Below are 20506 nucleotides of genomic sequence, written 5' to 3' on the forward strand. Positions count from 1 at the left end.
TGGCTGTCTGCCACTGGGCCCCCCAAAACTGGATTTGCCCCCAGGAGGTTGACTGGGAGGCTCTTGGGGCCACCACCCCGGGGACGGGAGGATAGGAATAGCAGTGGGGGGGGGGGAGATGGCCGGTGACGGATGACGGCCACGCCAAGCCTCGCAGGTGCTCTGGAGCTGAGCGGGTCCTGAGGGGGGCAAGCGGACCCGGCCTGTGCGTAGCCCATCGTCATTACACGGGGGTGCCCGCAAAGGGGCCAGGAGCTCAGGGCAGGCTTGCCAGCAGCTAGAGGCCAGGGGCTTCCGGCCTAGAGGGGAGACTGCCCAGGCGGCATGGCACACCCCCAGGGAGACGTCCCCACGGAGCCCCAGCCCGGGCAGCGAACGAACACGTCATACCGGCTGGCAGGACCAAGCACCCCGCACCCCCCCCCCGCTGTTGCCCTGCAGCCGCCCCTTCTTCACCCACATCCTGGGTCAGCCTTGACAGCTCTTGTGCCAGCATGAGAGAGGCCACTGCCCTCCTCTTCAGGGCAGCCACTGACCCCACTGGAGGGTACAGGGGTAGGCAAGGCCCAGTCAGTCACACCCAAAGCGCTGGGCATCTGAGGGGTGACTACAGTCAGATGGCAGGAAGGGAGGCCGTTGTCAGCCCTCCGACTGAGACAGGAGTCCCATGTAGGGGGGAGGCGGAGGGTCAGGACAGTGGGGGCAAGTGGGGACCAGGAAGGGGGACACATAAGCCAACAAGTGCAGTGGTAGGGAACGGGGACAGGGAGCAGAGGTGTAGCCCTTGGGGCTGGACCGATGTCTCCTCCCCAGGACCTCCGTGGAGCCACGCACCTCTGCCCGCCCCGCCCAGCCACAGTCCCGCTGTCCTGCCCATCGCCTTCCAAATCCTCCGACCTGCCTTCTCCTTTCTATCCCCAGCACCCCCACCTGGGGGCCAGGCTCCCTGCCGACCTCTCTGCACATCTGGTTCCAAGCCTTTCCCCTGCCTCGTACCCCAGGTGGTGGCAAGCTTAGCCCAAGGCCCCACCTCCAGGACAACAGGCCCAGGGCGGAGCAAAGCGTATGTGTCGCATGGTGTGCCCCATGCCTGTTCCACCGCCCCCCAGGCCCTGCCCCGTAACAGTTGCCACCATGGCAGGTGAGCGGAGCCAGTCGGCCAGACACGGGCTGCCCAGGCCCCTCCCCTGTGCTGCCCTCACCCACTGTCCCCACCGGAGCCGCCTGGCCCTGCAGGCAGCAGCCAGATGCAGGCACAGCTCCTGGGGGCCGGCCTCCCCCTGGCGGAAGACCAGGGGCTCCCGGGGTGCCTCAGGGCCTCCCTGTGTCGCACCGGCCTGCCGGGCAGCCCGCAGACGCCTCCCAGTGGCACAGCCCCCTGTCCACCTTCCCTCATCTGGCCACACCCCAGGCCATGCCTCTCTAAAGATAGCCAGACACAGGCCCAGCCTCCGTGGAGACCCCTTCGGGCCCTGAAATTACAGCCTGGCGGCCTGGGCCAGAGAGCCGCTGTGTGATTATGTCCTCGGGGGAAGGTCAAAAAAAGCTCTGGCATACAGAGTGCCAGCTTTCACTGGCCACACCTCGGCTATCGGCGCTGGGAAGCTTCCAGATAGTGGAGGCTCGGCTCACTCTGCACTAGTCGGCTCCCTCTTGGGTGCTTAATGTGAGCCTCGGGAAAGGTTCCCAGGCTCCCACACCCAGGGGGCCCCTGAGCTCCATTAGGTAGGCCACGTCTGGGCTCCAGAGGGTTCCGACGCTAGCCTCTGGGGTGCTCGGGGTGGGAGGGGCTGCCCCCCAGTGGCTCGCCCCCCCCCCTCACTGCCCAGCCCCCGAGGCCGTGGAGATGGGGAGTGCAGGAAGCCAGCAGGCTGAGTGAGGCCCATGCACAACGACGACGTGAGCTTGGCTTTGGGGGCTGCGGTGCCCGAGATCCTCAGGGCCCTCTCTGGGATCTCGGCTGAGTTCTGGGCAGGGTCGCTTGCTCAGGATGTGACCTCCGTGTGTGCATGTGCTGCGTCCCTGCCTGGGCATCTGTCCTGGAGGCTAGGGCGTAAGGGGCTCCTCCCTGGGGTGAGAGCACTTGCTCTGGGCTGGCTTTGCAGGAGCCCCGTGTGGCCACTCCAGGGAGAGGCTGGAAGGCAGCCCAGGGGGCCACTGGAGAGCCACCCCTATCCCCAGGAAGCCCTCCCTGCACCCCCAGTGGTGCTAGTACCTAGGCTGGTGCCCCTCCCTCTGTAGCGCTCATCACACTTGGTCACCATCGTGCTTCCTCAAGCACATCCTGGCTTCTGGTCCAGGAACACATGTGCTCGGCAGGGCGGAGAACAGTGAGGCTGGCTGACGTGGTCCCCAGGGAAGGGACAGAGGGACAGACGGGAGATCTGAGGAAAGAGTGAGGAACCGGGAAGCACAGACAGGGAGGACAATGCGTAGAGGCAGAGACGAATGAGCGAATGAGCGAATGAGCAGGGGCCCAGGCAGACAGGGCTCGGCAGGGAGGCCAGAAGGGGGCTGGCGGAGGGCCCCTGCAGCTCGGGCCATGCCGCTCCTTCCAGGCCCCGGAGGCTCATGGGACCAGCAGCTGGGTGGGCTGGAGCTCAGAGGGAGCTCCGTCAACTGCTGGTACCTTGGTGGGGGCCCCTTGGAGCCCCTGGGCCTTGACCCACTGGGCCACCTCCCAGCCTCCTCCCCCCGCCCCAGGGAGCGCCAGCAGCAGCAGATGCGGGGTTTCAAGTGCAAAGGAGACTCGCAGCCCGCCTGCTGGGTGCCCTGCTTCCTGCCCCGCGTCCCCCTCAGACTCCGAGGGCCGGGCACACACAGCTGCGAGCCAGCTGTCGGAGGACAGGCTGCAGCTGAGTCCAGGCCCTTCGCACACAGGCACACAGGACGGCGGTGGGCTTGGCTTAGACGGCCCTGCCCCAGGAGCCCCTCGCAGCTGCTAGCAGCCCTGCCTTCCCTTCGTCCCGGCCCCCCTCCCTCCTGCACTCGCCCTCGGCCTGGCCCCTGTCCTGTCCCCTGCCTGCCGCCCCTGCCCCGCTCCCTTCGAGCGCCTCGCCCGAACTCTGGGGCCCGGGTCTGGGTGCGGGGGGAACGGGCAGGACAGCCAGGTGAGGGAGCGGCCTGGAGCCTGGAGCAGCAGGCTCAGCCAGCGCCCTGGAGCCCTGGTGGGAAAGCGTGCGGGCTCGGGCGGGAGAGCGCCCTCGTCACCCAGCCCCCGGACCCCCTGACTTGGCCAGCCCTGTCCACCACGTGTTCTGGGGGAGCTAAGACAGCTGCGCATGGGCCTCCTCCGCAGCCCGGGGCCTCAGGAAATGCCTGCTCTTCCTCTGGCCTTGCCCCCGACGCCTGCCCTCCTCTGCCTCCTGCCGCCTCCTCCCCGCGCGGGGAGGCCAGAGGGCAGGGGCCCGCTGACTCTTGTGCGGCCGCAGGGACGTGTTGTTCCCAGCTGGGGGGCAGGTTTTTCCTGGGCTCCGGGAGGAGCAGAGGCCTGGGGAGAAAGAGGGGGAAGGGGAAGGCCCGGACTGAGGTGCTGCCTGGCTGGGCTGGGAGTGGCCCCCAAATTAGAGGGCCCGGCCGGCCGAGTGATTCAGTGGGCCTTGGGCCGGGCGTGCAGTCCGGCCTTATTGCAGACTGCAAACCACAGACACGAGAGCCTTCCAGGCGCAAGAACCGTATTTACAGAGGGATTGCTCCAGATGCGTCCCCCAAGTGCAGAAAAGAGCTGCAGGACGCGCAATGGGCCCTGTGCGGGGTGCTGCCCATCGTCCCTCCCCGCGCCCCCCGACAAGCACCCTCCAGGAGCGGGCCTGGCCAACACCCAAGGCTGTGCAGTGTGCAGGGGACACTGAGGCTGCTGGGTGCCACTGTGCCGATTGCCCCCCACCCCGCTGCTCCTTGCCATGTGCTACTCCTTCCACTACCAACATTTGTCTTCCCTCCTCTTTCTCTTGTCTACTCCAAGTCACCTCCTCCAGGAAGCCCTTCGGAGCCTCTGGTGCTGTGTGTGGCCCCGGAGAGGCCGAAAACAAGAGTGCCCCAGTCCCATCCCCACAGGATGCAGGGCTCAGTTCCCGAGCCCCCAGAGTGGCGTCCCCCAGCAGAGCTCCGGCCACCATACTCGCGGCTTTTTGCCCCACCGCGACTCCTGGGGCCGAGGAGCTGAGTGATGGCTCCCGGGGCCCAGCCCCCAGGACGGTGCGGGGTGCAGTGGAGGGCGGCCCGGGGGCCTGAGACCAGCTGGGGCCTCAGGCGCAGCTACAGGCTCCTGGGGCCACAGGTTTGTCTTACGCGGGGTTTTGTGGGGTTTTTTTCATTTTTCAAAAGAGCTTTATTGAGATATAACGCACATGCCATAAAATTCACCGATTTAACACGTCCAGTTCAGTGGTTTTTAGTATGTGTGGTGTGCAACAGCGCCACGGTCCACTTCAGAACACTTCCATCACCCAGAAAAGAAAACTGACGCCTTCAGCCGTCACCCTCTATCCCCGCTTCCTTAGAAGCCGCTCATGCACCTTCTGTCCCTATAGGTTGGCCTATTCTGGATTTTTCGTGTGGAATCATACAATATGTGGGGCTTTGTGACCGGCTTCTTTCCCAGAGCACAGTGTTCTGTGCACGGCCAGGAACTGTGCGTGGGGATGCCGAGGCTCCGTGAGGCTACGGGGGCTTCTACGATCTCGTCTTTCCGCTGCCAGAGAAGTTTCAGGATGTTTCCGAAAAACGTTAAAAACACCAACGAGCAAGCAGACCAATGGCTCCCCCTCTCTAGAAGGGCTTGTGTTCTCGCCAGTCTCTGGCCGGGTCCGGGGATTTGCAGCCATCTCCCCCAGGGAAATAAGAGCTCCCACCCCAGACCCCGTTTTGCCCACGTCTCCCTTCTCCATGGCCTGGAAGCTTCTTGCAGGTAGGCGCCACGGCTTGATCAGGCCACCATGTGTCTCAGGTCCTCAGCGGGGGGCCCTGAACTGACACTGGTGCACATGGAAGGGAGGGGCTCTGGGCCCAGCCACATCCCCAGGCAGAGCCTTCTAGAGCCCACCTGCACGTGGCCCTGGACAGCTTGTCCTCTCTCCATGCACCTTCGTCTCTCGATCTCGGGGCCATGCCCTCCCGTCTTGTTGCCTGCCTTTAGCTTCTCCGGCTGTTCCCTTAGTGGGCCTCCTCACCTCGGTTTCCAGCTGTGTCTACCCTCACCTCGCCGGTGGGAGTCTCCCTCCAGGCCGTGTCAGCCGGTGACAGAGGCTGGCTGTGGCCCCGCTCTGCTGCACGTGGGGTACACGGACCACGGGAGGAAGGGGACCCCACAGGACAGGGAAGACGTGTGCTAAGGCCCTGGGCTCGGGACCGAGGTGGAGCTGGGCTCCTCCAGGCCCTGGGGGAGCAGCTGAGCTCCGCGCGACCACGTGGGGTGGTGGCCGCTGGCGGCCTCTTCCTGGGACCCTTGGCAGGCCCGCCCGGTTCGCCCCTGTACGTGGCCAGCGTGGGGCTCAGCCCCGAGGAAGTGCCCACCCACAGAGCATTCACTGCCTCCTGGGGGACCGCACGGACGGAGTAAAGAAAGATGACTCACTGTTCCACTCTCAGCTTGCCCGGGCCTCTGCGCCTCGGGGCAGGCAGGCTGGGGAAGCCCCCCAGAGTCTGGGACGCCTTCTCGTCAGGCCCCAGCTGAGCCCCGGGGTGAGATCACGCAGAGAGGACCAGTCCTGCTTTGGAGGGGGGACAAAGACTGCCGAGGGCTGGGGGGCTGGGGTGTCCAGAGTACCTGGAAGCCTGCATCAAGGCCTTCCAGAAAGCCACAGCCGCTACCCCCCCACCCCGCCCCGACTGGGGAGAACCACCTCCTTGTTCAGGCTGGGCTGCTGGAGGTTCTGGGCGGGCTCAGGCCAGAATTCCGGGGGCCACTCACTGGACCGGCAGCCCGAGGCCGCCTCCCCCTCGCCGCCCTTCCCCTTCTGCCCTCCGCCTGCAAGTGCCAGCAAGCCAGCTCCCGCCCCTCTCCCGGCCTCAGTGTCCCTATCTGGGCAGTGGAAAGTTTGAGTGTCTGAGGCTGTGCCGGCCCAGAGACACGGAGGGTCCTTGTGTGAGTGAGAGCGTGTCCCTTCCCCACGCGCCTGGGGTGGGCGGGCGGCAGGGGGGTGCGCAGCTCGCCCAGCCCAGCCGTCTACGAGAAAATTGCTCCCTTTGAAGCTTCCAGGGGGGCCCGGAGGCCGGCCCCCTCCCTGCGTCTTCCCTCCCGCCGCGCCTTCCCTCTCCGCCGGCAGCCCCCTCCCTCCTTTCCTCCCTCCCCGCCCCCTCCCGCGTCCCCTCCCCGGCGGCCAGCCCGCCCCGCCTTTAGCCTCCCTCCCACCGCCGGCTCCCTCTCTCCGCGAACTGCCCAGGAGCGAGCAGCTGCTCTCGGAGGGCCCGGACGGACGGACGGACGCGCTGACTGCCAGACACCCGAGCCTGCCAGCCAGCCTGTGCCCAGCCGCTCGCCCTCCCCAGGTAGGGTCCCCACCCCAGCGCCCCCCACCCCGCTGTGCCCGCTGTCCCCCCCTTGTCTCATCCCTGCTGCCACTGCCCTCTCGCCGCCCTGGAGATGCCCACGTCCCTGCTGCCCCCCGCCAGCCCTCCGCATCCCTCCCCTCGGCCCCGCCACGTTACCTCCGTGTCCTGCTCCCGGGCTCCTGTGATTCCCACGGCCCCGCCGTCCCTGGCCCTTCCTGCATTTTCTGCCCAGCCTTCCTCTCCCCTCTGACCTCACGCAGCTCCACTCTCCCTGCCTCCCTCGCCCCCTCGGGTTCTGCCCCTTGCCGCCCCCCCACCCCGAGCATGGCCTGGGCATGGCCCGGTGGCCGGCATCCCAGCCCTCTTCCTTCACTGCGGGTCCCGAGGGCAGCCTGGGGACAGGGCTGGCAGGGCTCCGCGCCGGGGAGCGGTCCCCGGCGGCCAGGACCAGTCCTTGGCGTGGGCTCAGAGACTTGGTTTCCCCGGCACACCCCAGGCAGCCTGCCCAGATATTTCTCCCTTACCCGCAGGCTAATTCCCTTCCTCTGCCTCCTCCTGAGAGAGGGGTGGCTCCTCAAGGCCCTGGCCACAGGGTCCCCTGGGTGCGGCTGCCTGGGGGGCTCGGTCCTGTCTGTCCCCGGAACCCCGTTGGATTGAGACTCAGGATGGGGAGGGGTGGGCACAGAGAGATGCAGGCGACTGTGCCATGTTACCCTGTGAGGCCTGGCTTGGGGCCCTGGAGGGCCCCTGGGGACCCTGGGGAGGAGTGAGGCCACAGGCCCACTTCCAGACTCGGACACCATGGTCCCAGGATGGGTGCCTTTAACGACCGGTGAGGCTCAAGAGCTCGCTGACTAATTGCTCTGTCCCCCAAAAGTAGCCCCCGCCTACTGGTGCATGGGACGCCTCCAGAACGGAGGGTGCACCCCACGTCTGAAGCAAAACTAGCTGCGAGGTTGCCCCCAGAGTTCTCGGGGAGGGGAGGAGGGGCCCCTGCTGGTCTCACCCTCACTCCTTCCATTGTACAAAAGGGACAACTGAGGCCCAGAGACAGGCAGGCACGTGCCCGCAGTTGCACAGCGAGTCGGACACAAAGCTGGGGCCACGAGCCAGGGCTCCTGACCCACAAGCCCTGCCTATTGACACCATAGCACCCGGGGAAGCCTCGGGGTCACTGGGCCATGGATACTGACAATTGTGGCACCGCGTGGGCATTGGAGAGGGATGTGACAGGGCCCCTGGCCGCTGTCCTGCAAGTTCCCAGGATGGCTGGAGTGCTGAGGGGCTGCCAGGGGACCCAGGACGGGAGACAGGCAGAACGGAGCTCTCTTCCCGGTCGCGGGGTCTCCTGGGAGGTTGGGGGAGGGGAGCGCCCCCCCCCCCACTGCTCCGTGGGTGGGGCTGGGCCTGGGCCTGGGCACTGGTTAGTGGGGGCTGCCCAGGTCGGTTCTGCTGGGTGCAGCAGGAGGCCCGGGGTACCCCAGGAGAGGGTGGGGGGCTGGGGCGGGCAGGGTAGACTTCCTCCCGGCCAGGGAGGTTGTTCTTGAATACTTTTGGTGAAGGGCCGCTGGGGTGGCAGATAGGGCCAGCCCCATCCTCAGTGTGCTCCTGCATCTGTGCCCTCCCCTGCTCCCTGGCCTGCCAGGTCTCCGCCCTGGAGGGACCGACTGGCCCGGGGACAAGCTGGACATGCTCAGCTTCCTGGGGATCTCCCTCGGGGGCGCGGGTTGGCCCGCAGTGAGGAGCGCGCAGGTGAGCGCCTCCTGGCGCCCCGAGGCCGCCTGTGCCTCCCCCAGTGGGTGCCTCCCTGGGGAGTTGCCCTCTGCCCCCCCCCCCACAGCATGGGGCGGCCTTTGAGGGCGGGACTGTGGGGTGCATGGAAAGGAGGGCGCCCCACGGGACCGCGAGAACAGACGGAGAGCCGGGGGGCAGCTGCCGAGGGGCCCGCCCGCCCAGGGGCCTACCCGCAAGCCCCGAGACCCCGGGCCACGGTGGGCATTAACCGTCCCAGCGCTCTTGTGCCCTGCCCCGGAGCAGGGCCCCGAGTCCCCGTCGCGTGTGTGGGGAGTCTGAAGCCCAGCTGTGGCTGCTGGCAGTTCTCTGCAGGCTCATTTCAGGGGCCCAGAAAGTTGGCATGCCATCCTCTGACCGAACCCGCCCCAGTCCTACCAGTGGCCCTGGCTCACTGGGGGGCGTAAATGAGGAGAGACCCCAGAGTGGCCTTTCCGGTGCCAGTGCCAAGTCCCCAGAAGACGGTAGAGCCTTCAATAGGGCCTCCCATCTCTCCCAGCCGCCCTGCTTCCCGGGCCACCCACTGCCATCCCTCGCCTACTCCCTGGAGAAGCCCCGTGGAGACAGCGCAGCACGGGATCGTCCCAGCAGTCAGTTGTCCTTAGTTGCCCGGGGACACAGCTGAGGCACGAGAGAGTGGCAGTCCCCCAGGATCTCCCTGGGACACACAAGCAGTAGGCTGTGGCCCGGGCACCGTCCACTCTGCACCCCCTCCCCGCCGCGCCCCAAGGATGGTCCCAGCCCTGGCCCCAGCCCCAGGGCCTCTGAAGCCTCATCTGCTGGGCCGCGGGGTCATTTGTCTCACACGTCTCTGCGGAGCTTCCCAAACCCCTGATTGTAAGAAAGCTCTTCCCACCCCACCATGACTCCCTCCCCACCCTCCTCATCAGTCACCCCAGGGTGAGAGAGCTCAGTCTCTGCCCGGAGCTGTCTCCCTCTACATTGGTGCAAGGGGGGCACACCAGCCCAAGGGCTCGGCTCAAATCGAGAGGCTGAGGAGTGATGGTGGCTGTCCCAGGGCACCCTCCCTCCTGTGGGCCTCCGTGTGCGGCACTGGGTGGTGGCGGTGACAGTGAGCAAGGGCTCCCCCTGAAGGCAGAGTCGTGGCAGCTCTGTCCCCTCCTGTCAGCTGGCCCCTGTGGCAGTCAGTGCCCCTCCTCTCCCTCCTGTCCCCTGCTCACACGCTGGGGCCCACACCTTGATCACCCACAGAATGGCCTTCTGGAAGTCCCACCTCCCAGGGAGCAGTAGGAGGCAGGTAGAGGGGCTATGCTGGGGGCGGGAGGGTGTCAGCTCCGCCGCGTCCCCCGGGCCTGAGACCCCTGGAGGCTACACGGCCGGGCCCTTCTTCCGTCTCCCAGAGCCAGTCTCCCAGTGGCCCCGGGGGTGGGCGTGGGGCCCGCGTGGCCACCTCCTCTAGGGATGGGTGACTGCGATTTGTCCCCCCTCAACTGGAGCCCCCAGCCCGAGCTTCCCGGGGCCTCCTTCACTCCCTCCGGGACTCCAGCTCCTGGGAGCTGCCCAGAGCCCCCCCATTTGGCTTCTCCTGTCCCCGTCCCCCGCCCCGCTCTGGGTCAGGGCAGATCCTGGGGTGGCCGTGGAGGAAGCCTTCTCGCCTAGGGCCCACCAGCCTCAGTTCCCACGGCAGCCTACAGAGCAGCATCACTGACATTCCCCAGCCGGGAACTCAGATGACTCACCGGCCCCTCCCTGTGGTGACACATCTCTGGGTTTCAAGGGGCTGGGGTCTCTGTCCAGCCTCCTTGCACCTGGCGTTCCCGGTCCCTGGCACCTGAAAGCCAAACTCCACAAAAACACCAGCCTGGGCTGAGCTGCAAGACTCACCCTGGTTTCTCCTCCACCATCCACCCCTTGGGAGACAGATGGCCCAGGGGGACCCAGCACACAGGGCTGGGGATTTGGGGAACTGAAGTGGGACTTGGAGGAGAGAGGGAAGGGGCAGGGAGAGGCTGGCTCCAGCAGCTCTGTCCCAGGACACCAGAGGCAAAGGTGACTTTGATCATCCTTCAGTCTGAGTCCCTGCTCACCCCTGATTATGGTCCAGCAGGGCCATGGAGGCCCCCGGCTGCAAGGCGGGGTGCACTGGGGGTTGCCCAGGGCCGGGTGCCGAGGGCTGGCTCCCACCACCAGCCGGAGCCCCTGGCTGACAGCCGGTGCGCGGAAGGAGCTGCAGGAAACCCTGGGCCCAGGAAGGGCAGGGCCTCACTCCTCACTCCCAGGGGTGCCTGGCCACCGTCCTGCCCGGGAAGCGGGGCCCAGCCCCCTCGCCTCGGCCGGGCTCAGCCAGGGAGCAAGGCGAGGGGGGCGCCAGGCTCTGGGAGCCAGGCTGAGGACATCTCCCTGTGGGGGCTGCTGCCAGCTGGGACCTAAACGGCTCCAGGGAAGCTCCCTGGCTGGCTGGGATGATGGCCTTTCCATGCCCCTGCAGATCCGGGGCACGCCGAAGCCCCAGGCTTGTGGCCAGCCCGCTGGGGGTGCTGGGGCCAGCGGGGCGGCTGGCCCGAGGCACCCGAAGACCTACCATCAGTGGCGGTCAGAGCCAGGGGCCGTTGTGCCTCAGGAGCCACGATGGGCAAAGGGCCCACAGAGCAGGGCCCTTTGACTTTCCAACAGCATCACCTCCCAGCTCGGGTGAGGGAGCTGCCGGGGAGCCTCGCCAGGGCCCCACAGGCTGGTCCAGCACCCCCTGCACAGCCCAGGGAGTATAGGGTCTCGTGGCTTTGGAACAGCAGAGGATGGAGCCAGACACACAGGCAGATAGACAGATGGACAGACAGGGAGCCCCAGTCCTACCGCTTCCTTACTGTGTGGCCTCGGGCCAGAGTTTTGGGCAAAGTGTGAGCCTCAGTTTACCTTTTCATCAAGTGGCAAAAACAGCACTTTCTTCTTTTGGTCTTTGGGAGGGCTACGTTAAGGGATCATTTGAGTCCCCTGCCCCATCCGTGGGAGGCGATAGCATCCACCCTCTTCCTCAAACATTCTAGAATGAGGTGAGGCGGAGCTCAGGATTTCTTCAGTGAGTTGGGAGGAGGAGGAGGAAGGACACCGGGCCCAGGTGTGAAGGGACTGGGAACTTCAGGACCCCCAGCTGACCTGGGTCATCAGCTGCCTGGCCCCTGGCCGGCAGTTTAACCCCTTCCCCACCCCACCCCCGCCCCACCTTCCAGAGGTTTCCCGACAGAGCGGAGGGCTCTCCCGAATGCTGTGGGGACAGAGGTCTGGCCTCGCCCGCGCAGCCACCTCGCCAGCTCCCCGGTCCCAGCCCTCTCCCGCCAATGGGCCGGCTCCCTGCCAGCTCCCCACGGCCTCCGCCTGCCACGTCCAGTTCGCATCGCTCCCTGAATACCCCGCGGTGCCAGGGCCATGACGGGAAGGAGCTGCCCTGGCCGGCCACGTGCAGGCGTCTGCTCGCCCTGCAGCCTCAGGAGGCTCGGGCACAGGCCTGCGCCCTCGCCACCCCAGCCGCCAGCCCCTCACGCGGTCCCCCCACACGCACACACGCGCACGTGCGGGGGCCCCAGCAGGCCCACGGGTGGCCCCGAGAGCAGGTGAGAGGCTGCCAGAGGGCGGGCGGGCTGGGGCCTGGGGCAGGAGGAGCGGCTGCGCACCCACCTGCGGAACGCAGCTCTGGACGGCGCTCCCGCCCCCCGCCGGCTGTTCGAGGCCGGCCTCCGAGGCCTTTGGCGGACAGAGGGGTGCGGAGGGAAAGGGGACCCCGTGTTGCCCGTCCCCTCCCGCCCCTCCTCTTCCACGCAGCCCCGGGGACCCGGCAGGCTAGGTAGACGGTGGCACCCGCGCCAGAGTTCAGGTCGGGTTGCCGGGGGGGGGGACACGCCGGGCTGAGGCCTCGGGACGGTGCCCGGCGTCTCCGACTTGGCAGCTGCAGGCCACACATTCGCAAGCAAGCTCCCAGGGCATGCCAGACCTTAAGTCCTGCTCCCGCCGCCCTTGGCCTGGCCTGAATGCCTGGCACGGCCGCTCCATGTTCTCAGAGGCTGCCAATGCGTCTTGTTTGGCGCGGACCGGGAGCAACCTCGCTCGCAGGACTGCGCCTGCTTTCAGAGAGCGAGACAAGGAGGCCCTATTGGTCTGGGGCGCGGGCTCCAGGAAGCCCGGCCCTTTCCCTCGCTCACACCTGTGGGCACTGGGCCGGAGGCCTCGGCGCCGCAACCACTTCTTGCCTTTGCTGTCAGGGCCAGGGGTCCAGCGAGCTCCAAGCACAGCTTGACAGGGCTCGAGGCCCTCCCCGGAGTCCTCGGGGACACCCTGCCCGGCTCCTTGTCCGGCCAGCCCTCCCCTCCCTGTGCAGTTCCACCAGCTTCCAGAGTGGAAATGAGGCTCTGCTGGCAAGCCCGCCCAGCCCCCACCCTGCCAGCCTGTCCACTGCCCGGGCCCAGCCGGGAGCGGGCGGCGGGGGAACCAGCCACGCCTTGTCCTCGGCCTCGGTCACAGGGCCCTGGTGGAGGGCCTCCCGGCCGTCAGCCTCCGTCCCCCCACCCCACGCCCCGAGAGTGAGCCTGCACTAGAGCCCAGGGCCCCTGCCTGTGGCCCCCAGATGCAGCAACATCAAGCCTGGCTGCTTCGAGCCGAATCATCTCGAGCCCCCACTCCTCCAGGACACGTCCCACGAGCCCACGTGGAGCCTGGGTGGCCAGTCTCACCCCGGTTGGCCTTTCCAGTGCCGTCCTGCTCTACTCTGGCGGCCGGGCCAGATCTGGGGGCGGAGGCTCCCCGGGAGACCCCTGGCCCTTCCCAGCCCCCGGCGGGCTAGAGGAGGCCTGGTCTTGCCCACCTCCCACCACAGCCTCCCCTGGGCCCGGCCAGACGACCCCATCCACCCCCACCTATCCAGGTGAGCCGTGGATCCCAAGGCCTTCCCAGGCTCCCACTGGGCGTTCCAGCCCTGACTCATCCCCCCTGTGAGGTAGCGGCTTTGGCAGGGGTGCCAGGCAAGAAGACAACAGTCTCCTCCCTCTCTCCCATTCCATCTTGCTCTCCTGCCTCCATCCTCCCCTTCCTGTTCTCTCCGACCACTCGTCCTCGTCCCAGCCCCGGGCTTCCAGTGGTTCCCAAGCAAGGGTCCCAAGCAGTGGCAGCAGGCACCCAGGGCCTCGGCCTGTCCTGTTCTGCGCTGGAGGTTGCAGAATCAGGGGAAGAAGGAGGGACACCTTGTCAGGTAGGCAAGCACAGGGCCTCCTCCCTACTCGACACCAGGACCTCCCGGGGGCTCCGCTGGGTCCTGCCCGGCCAGTCTGGGGCTGGCAGGACCTGGGGTGTGATCGTGGTGTCTTGGGGCTTGAGGGAGCCAGGCAGACTGGGTGCTCCCCTGACGTGGGGGACGCTTACTTTGCTGTGTCACCTGGGACAGGCAGGCAGCTTCTCTGAGCTTGCCACTGGGGGCCATGCACTCAGGAGGGCCGCTGGGACCTGCTGGGGGCACTCTGGGGCTGGCCCTCCAGCCGAGTCCACTGAACCATGTCCTGGGTCTGTGACCTCGGCCTGCCCAGCACACTGCACCCCGGGTCACCAGTGTCCTCGGGGATAGTGGGAGCCGGGGCAAGCTACATGACCCACTTAGGGGATGCCTGGGGAGCATGCAAGGGGCTGGCAGGACTGGGATCGATGGGAACCTGGGGCACAGAGTAGTTGTGCCCTGGCCTGCTGGTGGGAGGGCTCCAGGGGGCTGCGCAGCACCCAGCCCAGCCCCACACCAACCGGGCTCGCCCAACAAAGCAGCAGACCGGGCCGAGATGCTCTCGAGGCTTAAATCCAGCAGAGCCCTCCAGTCCCCGGGGACTCCTGCCACGTTTATTTGCAGCAGTCAGGCTCAGAGGTGCCCCGGGCCCCACTGAAGCCCGTCACGGCCCCAAGTGAGGAGGGTCTGCAGGAAGCCCCAGGCCCCCGGCCAGGCTCACTGCCCACAGATGCACGCGGGGCAACCCCGGACACCGGAGCCCGGGAGCGGAGCAGGGCAGGCACACGGACGCCCGCGGAACACATGGGGAAATGAGGCTGGCTGGGACTTTCTGGGGGAAATCCGGGAGGGTGAGGGTGGTGGGAGAGGCAGGGGCTCGGCCTTTCCCTGTACGGGACCTTCCAGCAGAGGAGCCTCTGGATGGGGGAAGGAAGGAGGTGGTAAAAACGGGCCCCTGGGGCAGGTTCGGGCAGGGCAGCTTCCCCCTCACGCCCACCCCGCTGCCTGGCCTGGGGGAGACTTCGGACAAGCCCGATCCTGCCTGCCACCTTGGCAGCAGCCAGCTCCCCTCTGGTGGCCTCTCCGGGGGGCTGGGCCACGGGCAGAAGGAAGGCAGGAGCCGGTGTGGGAGCCCCGGGGCTCTGCAGGCCAAGCCAGGGGGAGTCTTGCGGGCCAGGAGAGGGTGCCGAGGCCCTGGGGGGCCTTAGGGAGGGGAGCTGGGGGCCGCGCCCCCTCCCCGGCAGCGATTGGCCGGGAGGCCGCCCCTCTCTCTGTCCGCAGTGCCTCCGTGGCTCCCCCAGGCCTCAGCCCAGCGTGCCCAGCAGGGTGTCTTGGCCTCTCGACTTTTCTTCAGAAAATGTGGGTGTGCTGCAAGGGGGAGCTCAGGCAGGAAAGGAAGTGACTCATGGTGGTCTAGCTCAATGCTGACTGCACCACAGGGCCCGGAGCATGTGGGATCGGCCCTGGCCACAATAGGTTATTCAAATCCCAATTCTTCAAAGCCTTTATGGGGCAGACAGCTGCCTTTCCCTCTCTGCCCCCTCCACTCCCTTTGCTCGCCTCACTGACCCCTGTCCCCAGGCAGGCTGCCAGCTGAGGGGGTGTGTGGGGGGCAGTGGGCGGGGGGGGGGTGAACGCGACTCACTGACCGGCAAGACGACCCATTGCCCATGAAAGCCGTTGTCCTGCCCAGGATCAGAGGGGAGCGGAAGGAGGTGTCTCCCGCCTGCCCACGCCCCGTCCCTCTGCCACCTTCCCCCACGCCACTCCCGCCTTGGGGTCCGGCTGGCCCCATGTGAGGGATGGTGAACACGGTGCCAACACGTGCGGGTCCTCAGCTCCTGGTGTTTGGAGGTTTTCGGGAAAGGGCCCAGGGGGCACGTACGGGTGCCAGCCGGGCCCTCCTGACCGCCCCTCCTCACCCCAGCCTCCCAGGCATGCCCACCATGTGGCCCCTGTGGCTCGTCGCCTCCCTGCTGGCCCTGAGCCAGGCCCTGCCCTTTGAGCAGAAGGGCTTCTGGGACTTCACCCTGGACGACGGGCTGCCCATGCTGAACGACGAGGAGGCTTCAGGCGCTGAGACAACTTCAGGCGTCCCGGACCTGGACGCCCTCACGCCCACCTACAGCGCCATGTGTCCTTTTGGCTGCCACTGCCACCTGCGGGTTGTTCAGTGCTCCGACCTGGGTCAGTCCCGGGACCAGGGCGGGGCGGGTGCAGGAAGGCGCCGGCCGGCCTCGGTGCCCTACTGGGGAGACACACACCTGCCCGGCGGGATGGCACGAAGGGGTGGGGTCAGGGATGGGGTGACTCCAGCGCGCGGGCGTGGGGAGCCTGGTTTCAGCGTGGAATGGTGTCCGGTTGCTCGGCTGCCGGCGAGCGGAGAGTGAGAAGGGCCCTCACCTGTGGCAGAGCCCCTGCACGAGCGCGTGTGTGCGTGTGTGCGTGTGTGTCCCCTGCTCGGAGGCGCTCACACTGGTGACGGCGGCCCCGGCCCCCAGGTCTGAAGGCCGTGCCCAAGGAGATCTCACCCGACACGATGCTGCTGGACCTGCAGAACAACGACATCTCAGAGCTCCGCGCCGATGACTTCAAGGGCCTCCACCACCTCTACGTAAGGCCGCCCGGGCCGCCGCGGGGCTCGGAGGTGGCAGTGTCAGGGGTTGGGCGCTTACGGCTGTGGGGGCAGATGTGTGCAGTGCGAGAGGGGGCGGGGGCCGTGGAGTCTGGACGAGGGCTCGGTGGGAGTGCCCCAGGACCCAGGTCACATGTGTGGATGTCAGCAGCCACAAGCACGGGACACAGTCGCTCAGCCCCACTCCCTCTCCAGCTGAGAACTTCTTGCTGTACTGCTGCATCCCAGCGACATGAGAAGGAAACAGTCTCTCACGGCCCGGGTGCCAGCCAGGAAACCGGGGTGCCGCGAGGCGGTGGGCCATGCGGGCAATAATGACATGGCCAGGCCCGAGCGCTGGCTCCGGGCTCTACACGCTGCCCGCAGGATCCCCTCAAGGCCCCACTGGCAGCCCCACTGATCGCCAACCCCGGGCGGCCAGGGAGGGGGAAAGTGGTGAGGGCAGGGCGGAGTGGGGAGCCGGTGCCTTCACGTCCCACGCCCTCCCTGCCCCAGGCTCTCGTCCTGGTGAACAACAAGATCTCCAAGATCCACGAGAAGGCCTTCAGCCCCCTGCGGAAGCTGCAGAAGCTCTACATCTCCAAGAACCACCTGGTGGAGATCCCTCCCAACCTGCCCAGCTCCCTGGTGGAGCTCCGCATCCATGACAACCGCATCCGCAAGGTGCCAAAGGGCGTGTTCAGCGGGCTGCGAAACATGAACTGCATCGGTGAGTGCGGCCTGGCCAACCCCGTGGCCGGCGGGAAGGGCGCAGGGAGAGGGACCTCTTCCAGCCGGCGTGGCCGGGTGCCATGGACAAGCCTGGTGGGCTTCATAGAACATTCCAGAGGCTGGTCTCGGGGCATGCCCCAGGGCTGCCATGGCAAGATGAAGAGAAACCTGGGGTCCGTAGAGAGAAGGAAGGGAAAGGGCCAGTGCAGCCAGACGGCCAGCCGGGGTCCACCAAGGGCCCAGCCAGAGGAGCTGAGCAGCTGATCTCTGGGTCCCGTCCCTTTCCTCCTGCCTCCCTTCCTCCCGGAGGCCGATGCCTGGGCCAACACCCTTGGGAGGTCACGGTCTTGGACAGCCAGGAGTTCGCGATCAGCCCGGTACATTAGCAGGGCTGCTTTCTGGGGGACCTGGGGGAGCCGGGCCCGTCAGGCCAGCCCAAGCCAGGAGGCCAGCAGGACTTGGGGCTGTGCGGGCGGCCACCGAGCGCCGGCGCTGGGGCTGAGCAGGGCCTCTCTCCTAGAGATGGGCGGGAACCCCCTGGAAAACAGTGGCTTTGAGCCTGGAGCCTTCGATGGCCTGAAGCTCAACTACCTGCGCATCTCTGAGGCCAAGCTCACCGGCATCCCCAAAGGTAGGAAGGCAGCCCTTTCCCCCTGCTGTCCAGCGTCCATGGCACAGGTGGGCGCCAGTGGGGGGGGCCCGGAGATATCTGGAGTCACCAGTCAACTCAGGGAAGGCTTGGGGAGCCCTGTGCTCCCGTCGTCACCCCGCACTCAGACCCAGCCCACACACCTGGCCTCCCCCCACCTGCATTCCCCTGCAAGCACCCTGTCTTCCTGGCAGACCTCCCCGAGACCCTGAATGAACTCCACCTGGACCACAACAAAATCCAGGCCATCGAGCTGGAGGACCTGCTCCGTTACTCCAAGCTGTACAGGTGGGCTGGGGATCCAAGCCGGGCGCCCTGCCCCCACTGCTCTTCACTCCTCTACCTTTCGGTACATGTCACGTGTCCTTTGCAGGTTGGGCCTGGGCCACAACCAGATCCGCATGATCGAGAACGGGAGCCTAAGCTTCCTGCCCACCCTGCGGGAGCTGCACTTGGATAATAACAAGCTGTCCAGGGTGCCTTCCGGCCTTCCGGACCTCAAGCTCCTGCAGGTGAGAGCCGCCCGCCGCCCCCATGCCGGCTGCCCTGAGCCGGAGGGGCCTAGTAGGGCCTTGCTGTGCCGCTGGCCAGCCGCTCCTGCTCTCCCTGCGCCCCCTCGTCATCTGGAAAGAAGCAATCACAGGGATCCGTGCTGAGGAAGCAGGGAAGGCGAGCGGGGACTGCACTGGGGATGGCGGGCTGGGGGTGCGTGGAGTGGGGGTGCGAGGTGCCCGCAGGAGTTGGCCTGGTAGATTTTGCAGCTGAAGTTTTCGTAGGCGGTGGGACCCCAGAAAGGCACGGCGGAGCCTGGGGGGTCAGGGAGCAGCCTGGGCACTGGAGGTGCACAGATGTGCGGCTGGGGGGGTTCAGCTCAGGGCAGGAAGTAGGTCGAGGTGGGAAGGGGGGTGCAGGGTCTTGCCTGGGGTTCTTTCAGGGACCTCGTCCCTGGCTTGGCTTCCAGTCTCTTCCTCGGCCCCATTGGCACTGGCCAGGAGACCTGCCCGCTCACAGGCTGTCCGGACGGGCCCTGCCCCGGGGAGGGGGGCTGGCGGGGGCGCCCAGATGCTGCCTCACGGAGGCCCGTTCCCGGCTAAGCGCGCCCTCTAGCGGCCGCTGTCCGCTCTGCCTCTAGAGGGCGCTGCTGCAGTCTGAGCACCTCCTCGCTTGGGGGTTTCCTCCGCCCCCCCATCCAGAGTGGGGCTTCGGGAGGTTGAGGGCTGCCGGAGAGCGAGCGCCCCTGGGGCCCGGAAGGAAGAGGAGGTCATATCCGGGCTCCTTCTCCTCTCGCACCTATGCCACGGGGTCTCCGGAGTGACCGGCTGCGGCCCAGGGGCAGGCCTGGAGTTTGGGAAGCCCGGGGGAGCCCCAGGTGCCCTCCTTCCTGCACCCGAACCCACGTCCCGTGCCCCTCACTTCCCACCGCCACGCGCCGCATCCGGGCCCCTCATCCCGGCCCCTGGCCACGCACCTGTGCCTCCACATCCCAAGCAACACCTACCGGAGAGCCACCCCCAAGCCTCGGTTGGCTCCTCCCAACAATGGAAGGACCACGTCCTGGCCCTCCAAGGGCAAGCGCGGCCATGAAACCCCACCCGTGGGGCGGCCCGGCGGGACTCAGCCAGGAGGGAAGGCCCGAGCCCTCTGCCGTCTGGTCTGCCCGCCACTGGGCGGCCGGCTGGACCGGGCTGGGAGGGCAGGCGCTGGGCCTGAGCCACCCCCTCTGCCCCCAGGTGGTGTACCTGCACACCAACAACATCACCAAGGTGGGCGTCAACGACTTCTGCCCTGTGGGCTTCGGGGTCAAGCGGGCCTACTACAACGGCATCAGCCTCTTCAATAACCCCGTGCCCTACTGGGAGGTGCAGCCGGCCACTTTCCGCTGCGTCACTGACCGCCTGGCCATCCAGTTTGGCAACTACAAAAAGTAGAGGCAGCGGCAGCCGCCGTGGTGGCCTGGGCCGGGTCTCTGGGGAGCACAGCAGACATCCCGAAGGGGAGGGCAGAGCCAAGGAGCCGAGCCAGCGCCCAGCTGCGCCCAACCCAGCCCCGCCCTGATCCCGGACCCTGACTCGCTGCCTCCTGACGCCCTCATCCTGGCTCCCAAGCACGCAGATGGGGCACAAGACCCAGCCGCCCATCACATGCCTGTTGGCCTCAGAGCTGCCCCTGCCCGCCCCCCACCGTCCTAGCCACTCAGAGGCCCCCTCATAGAGCTCTCTTCCCATTCACCCTCGAATCAAACGGCCCGAGGCTCCAGTCCAAGAAAGACGGGCCCTGGGTCTAGGGGTGGGAAGGGGCTAACAAGGATGGACACAGCCCACCGCACCTGCCGGGCGCACGTTCCTCCTTCTCGTGTGCTTCCGGCTCCCAACCGTCCTTGGCCTGGCCTGCTGCTCCTGGCCTCCCACCCCCCCCCCTTCTGCAAGTTCATGGCCTGGCCCGTCCATCCAAGCCCCTTTCCTCTACTGGCCTCCAGACCAGGATCTTCCTCCCTGGCTCGCTCTCTCTCCCTGTCCCTCTCCACGTGTCCGTCTCATCCTCCCTCTCCTCTCTCACATCTCCCAGCTGGGTCCGCTGTCTGTGGCGCGGGGCCTCTGCTCAGCCCCTACCCAGGCAAGCCCCGGGGCAGAGGGCAGCTGCCCCCAAGCCTGGACAGTCCTGGAGGAGGTCAGCAGGTGGAGACGATGCACCCTGCATGCACTCCGCACTCCAAAGGGGAGCATTGGCCCCGGAAAGGGCCCAGCCTCCCACTGGAGCCCCAGCCAGCTTTCATCGTCCCCCTCTCCCCACGAGATGGCTAGCTCTCCCCTCCCTTCGCCTTCTGGCCCCTGGTATGGTGGGGGTTTCTAACGATCACACCCAGCTTGAGGAGGGGCTGCTTCTGAGGTCGGTTGTTGTCTTTCAATTAAAGAAACACTGTGCAATATGGCTTTGTGTGCTGCCACTCGCGGGGTGGCACCGGGGACCGAGCGGAGAGGGGAACCGGGGTGGGCCCAGGCTCCACCTCCTCGTG

The 20506-nt window shown here is 67.1% G+C and overlaps 1 protein-coding gene across 3 annotated transcripts; it reads left to right on the forward strand.

Annotated features, from left to right (window-relative positions):
• The first annotated feature begins 5904 nt into the window (after positions 1-5904).
• On the forward strand, positions 5905-20419 carry BGN (biglycan). 3 transcript variants are annotated; one of them, XM_025460646.3, is made up of 10 exons: positions 6067-6085; positions 6384-6489; positions 13354-13480; positions 15426-15685; positions 16000-16112; positions 16629-16842; positions 17365-17475; positions 17688-17781; positions 17867-18005; positions 19224-20419. In XM_025460646.3, the coding sequence occupies exons 4-10, from the start codon at positions 15436-15438 to the stop codon at positions 19419-19421; spliced, it is 1119 nt and encodes a 372-aa protein (XP_025316431.1). In that variant the 5' UTR covers positions 6067-6085; positions 6384-6489; positions 13354-13480; positions 15426-15435; the 3' UTR covers positions 19422-20419. The 3 variants fall into 3 exon arrangements, with proteins under 3 accessions (XP_025316430.1, XP_025316431.1, XP_025316429.1); XM_025460645.3 differs by lacking the exon at positions 13354-13480 and having other exon boundaries at positions 5905-6085; XM_025460644.3 differs by lacking the exons at positions 6067-6085; positions 13354-13480 and having other exon boundaries at positions 6150-6489.
• The last annotated feature ends 87 nt before the right edge of the window (positions 20420-20506 follow it).

Source organism: Canis lupus, chromosome X (assembly GCF_003254725.2).
Source record: "Canis lupus dingo isolate Sandy chromosome X, ASM325472v2, whole genome shotgun sequence".
Taxonomy (NCBI): Eukaryota; Metazoa; Chordata; class Mammalia; order Carnivora; family Canidae; genus Canis; species Canis lupus.

Bases quoted from the DNA above. Each gene is read 5' to 3' on its own strand.
- BGN (XM_025460645.3), top strand. From the start codon at position 15,436: ATGCCCACCATGTGGCCCCTGTGGCTCGTCGCCTCCCTGCTGGCCCTG. The intron at 16,113-16,628 runs GTAAGGCCGCCC...TCCCTGCCCCAG, and splicing joins AGGGCCTCCACCACCTCTAC to GCTCTCGTCCTGGTGAACAA. The intron at 17,476-17,687 runs GTAGGAAGGCAG...TCTTCCTGGCAG, and splicing joins GCTCACCGGCATCCCCAAAG to ACCTCCCCGAGACCCTGAAT.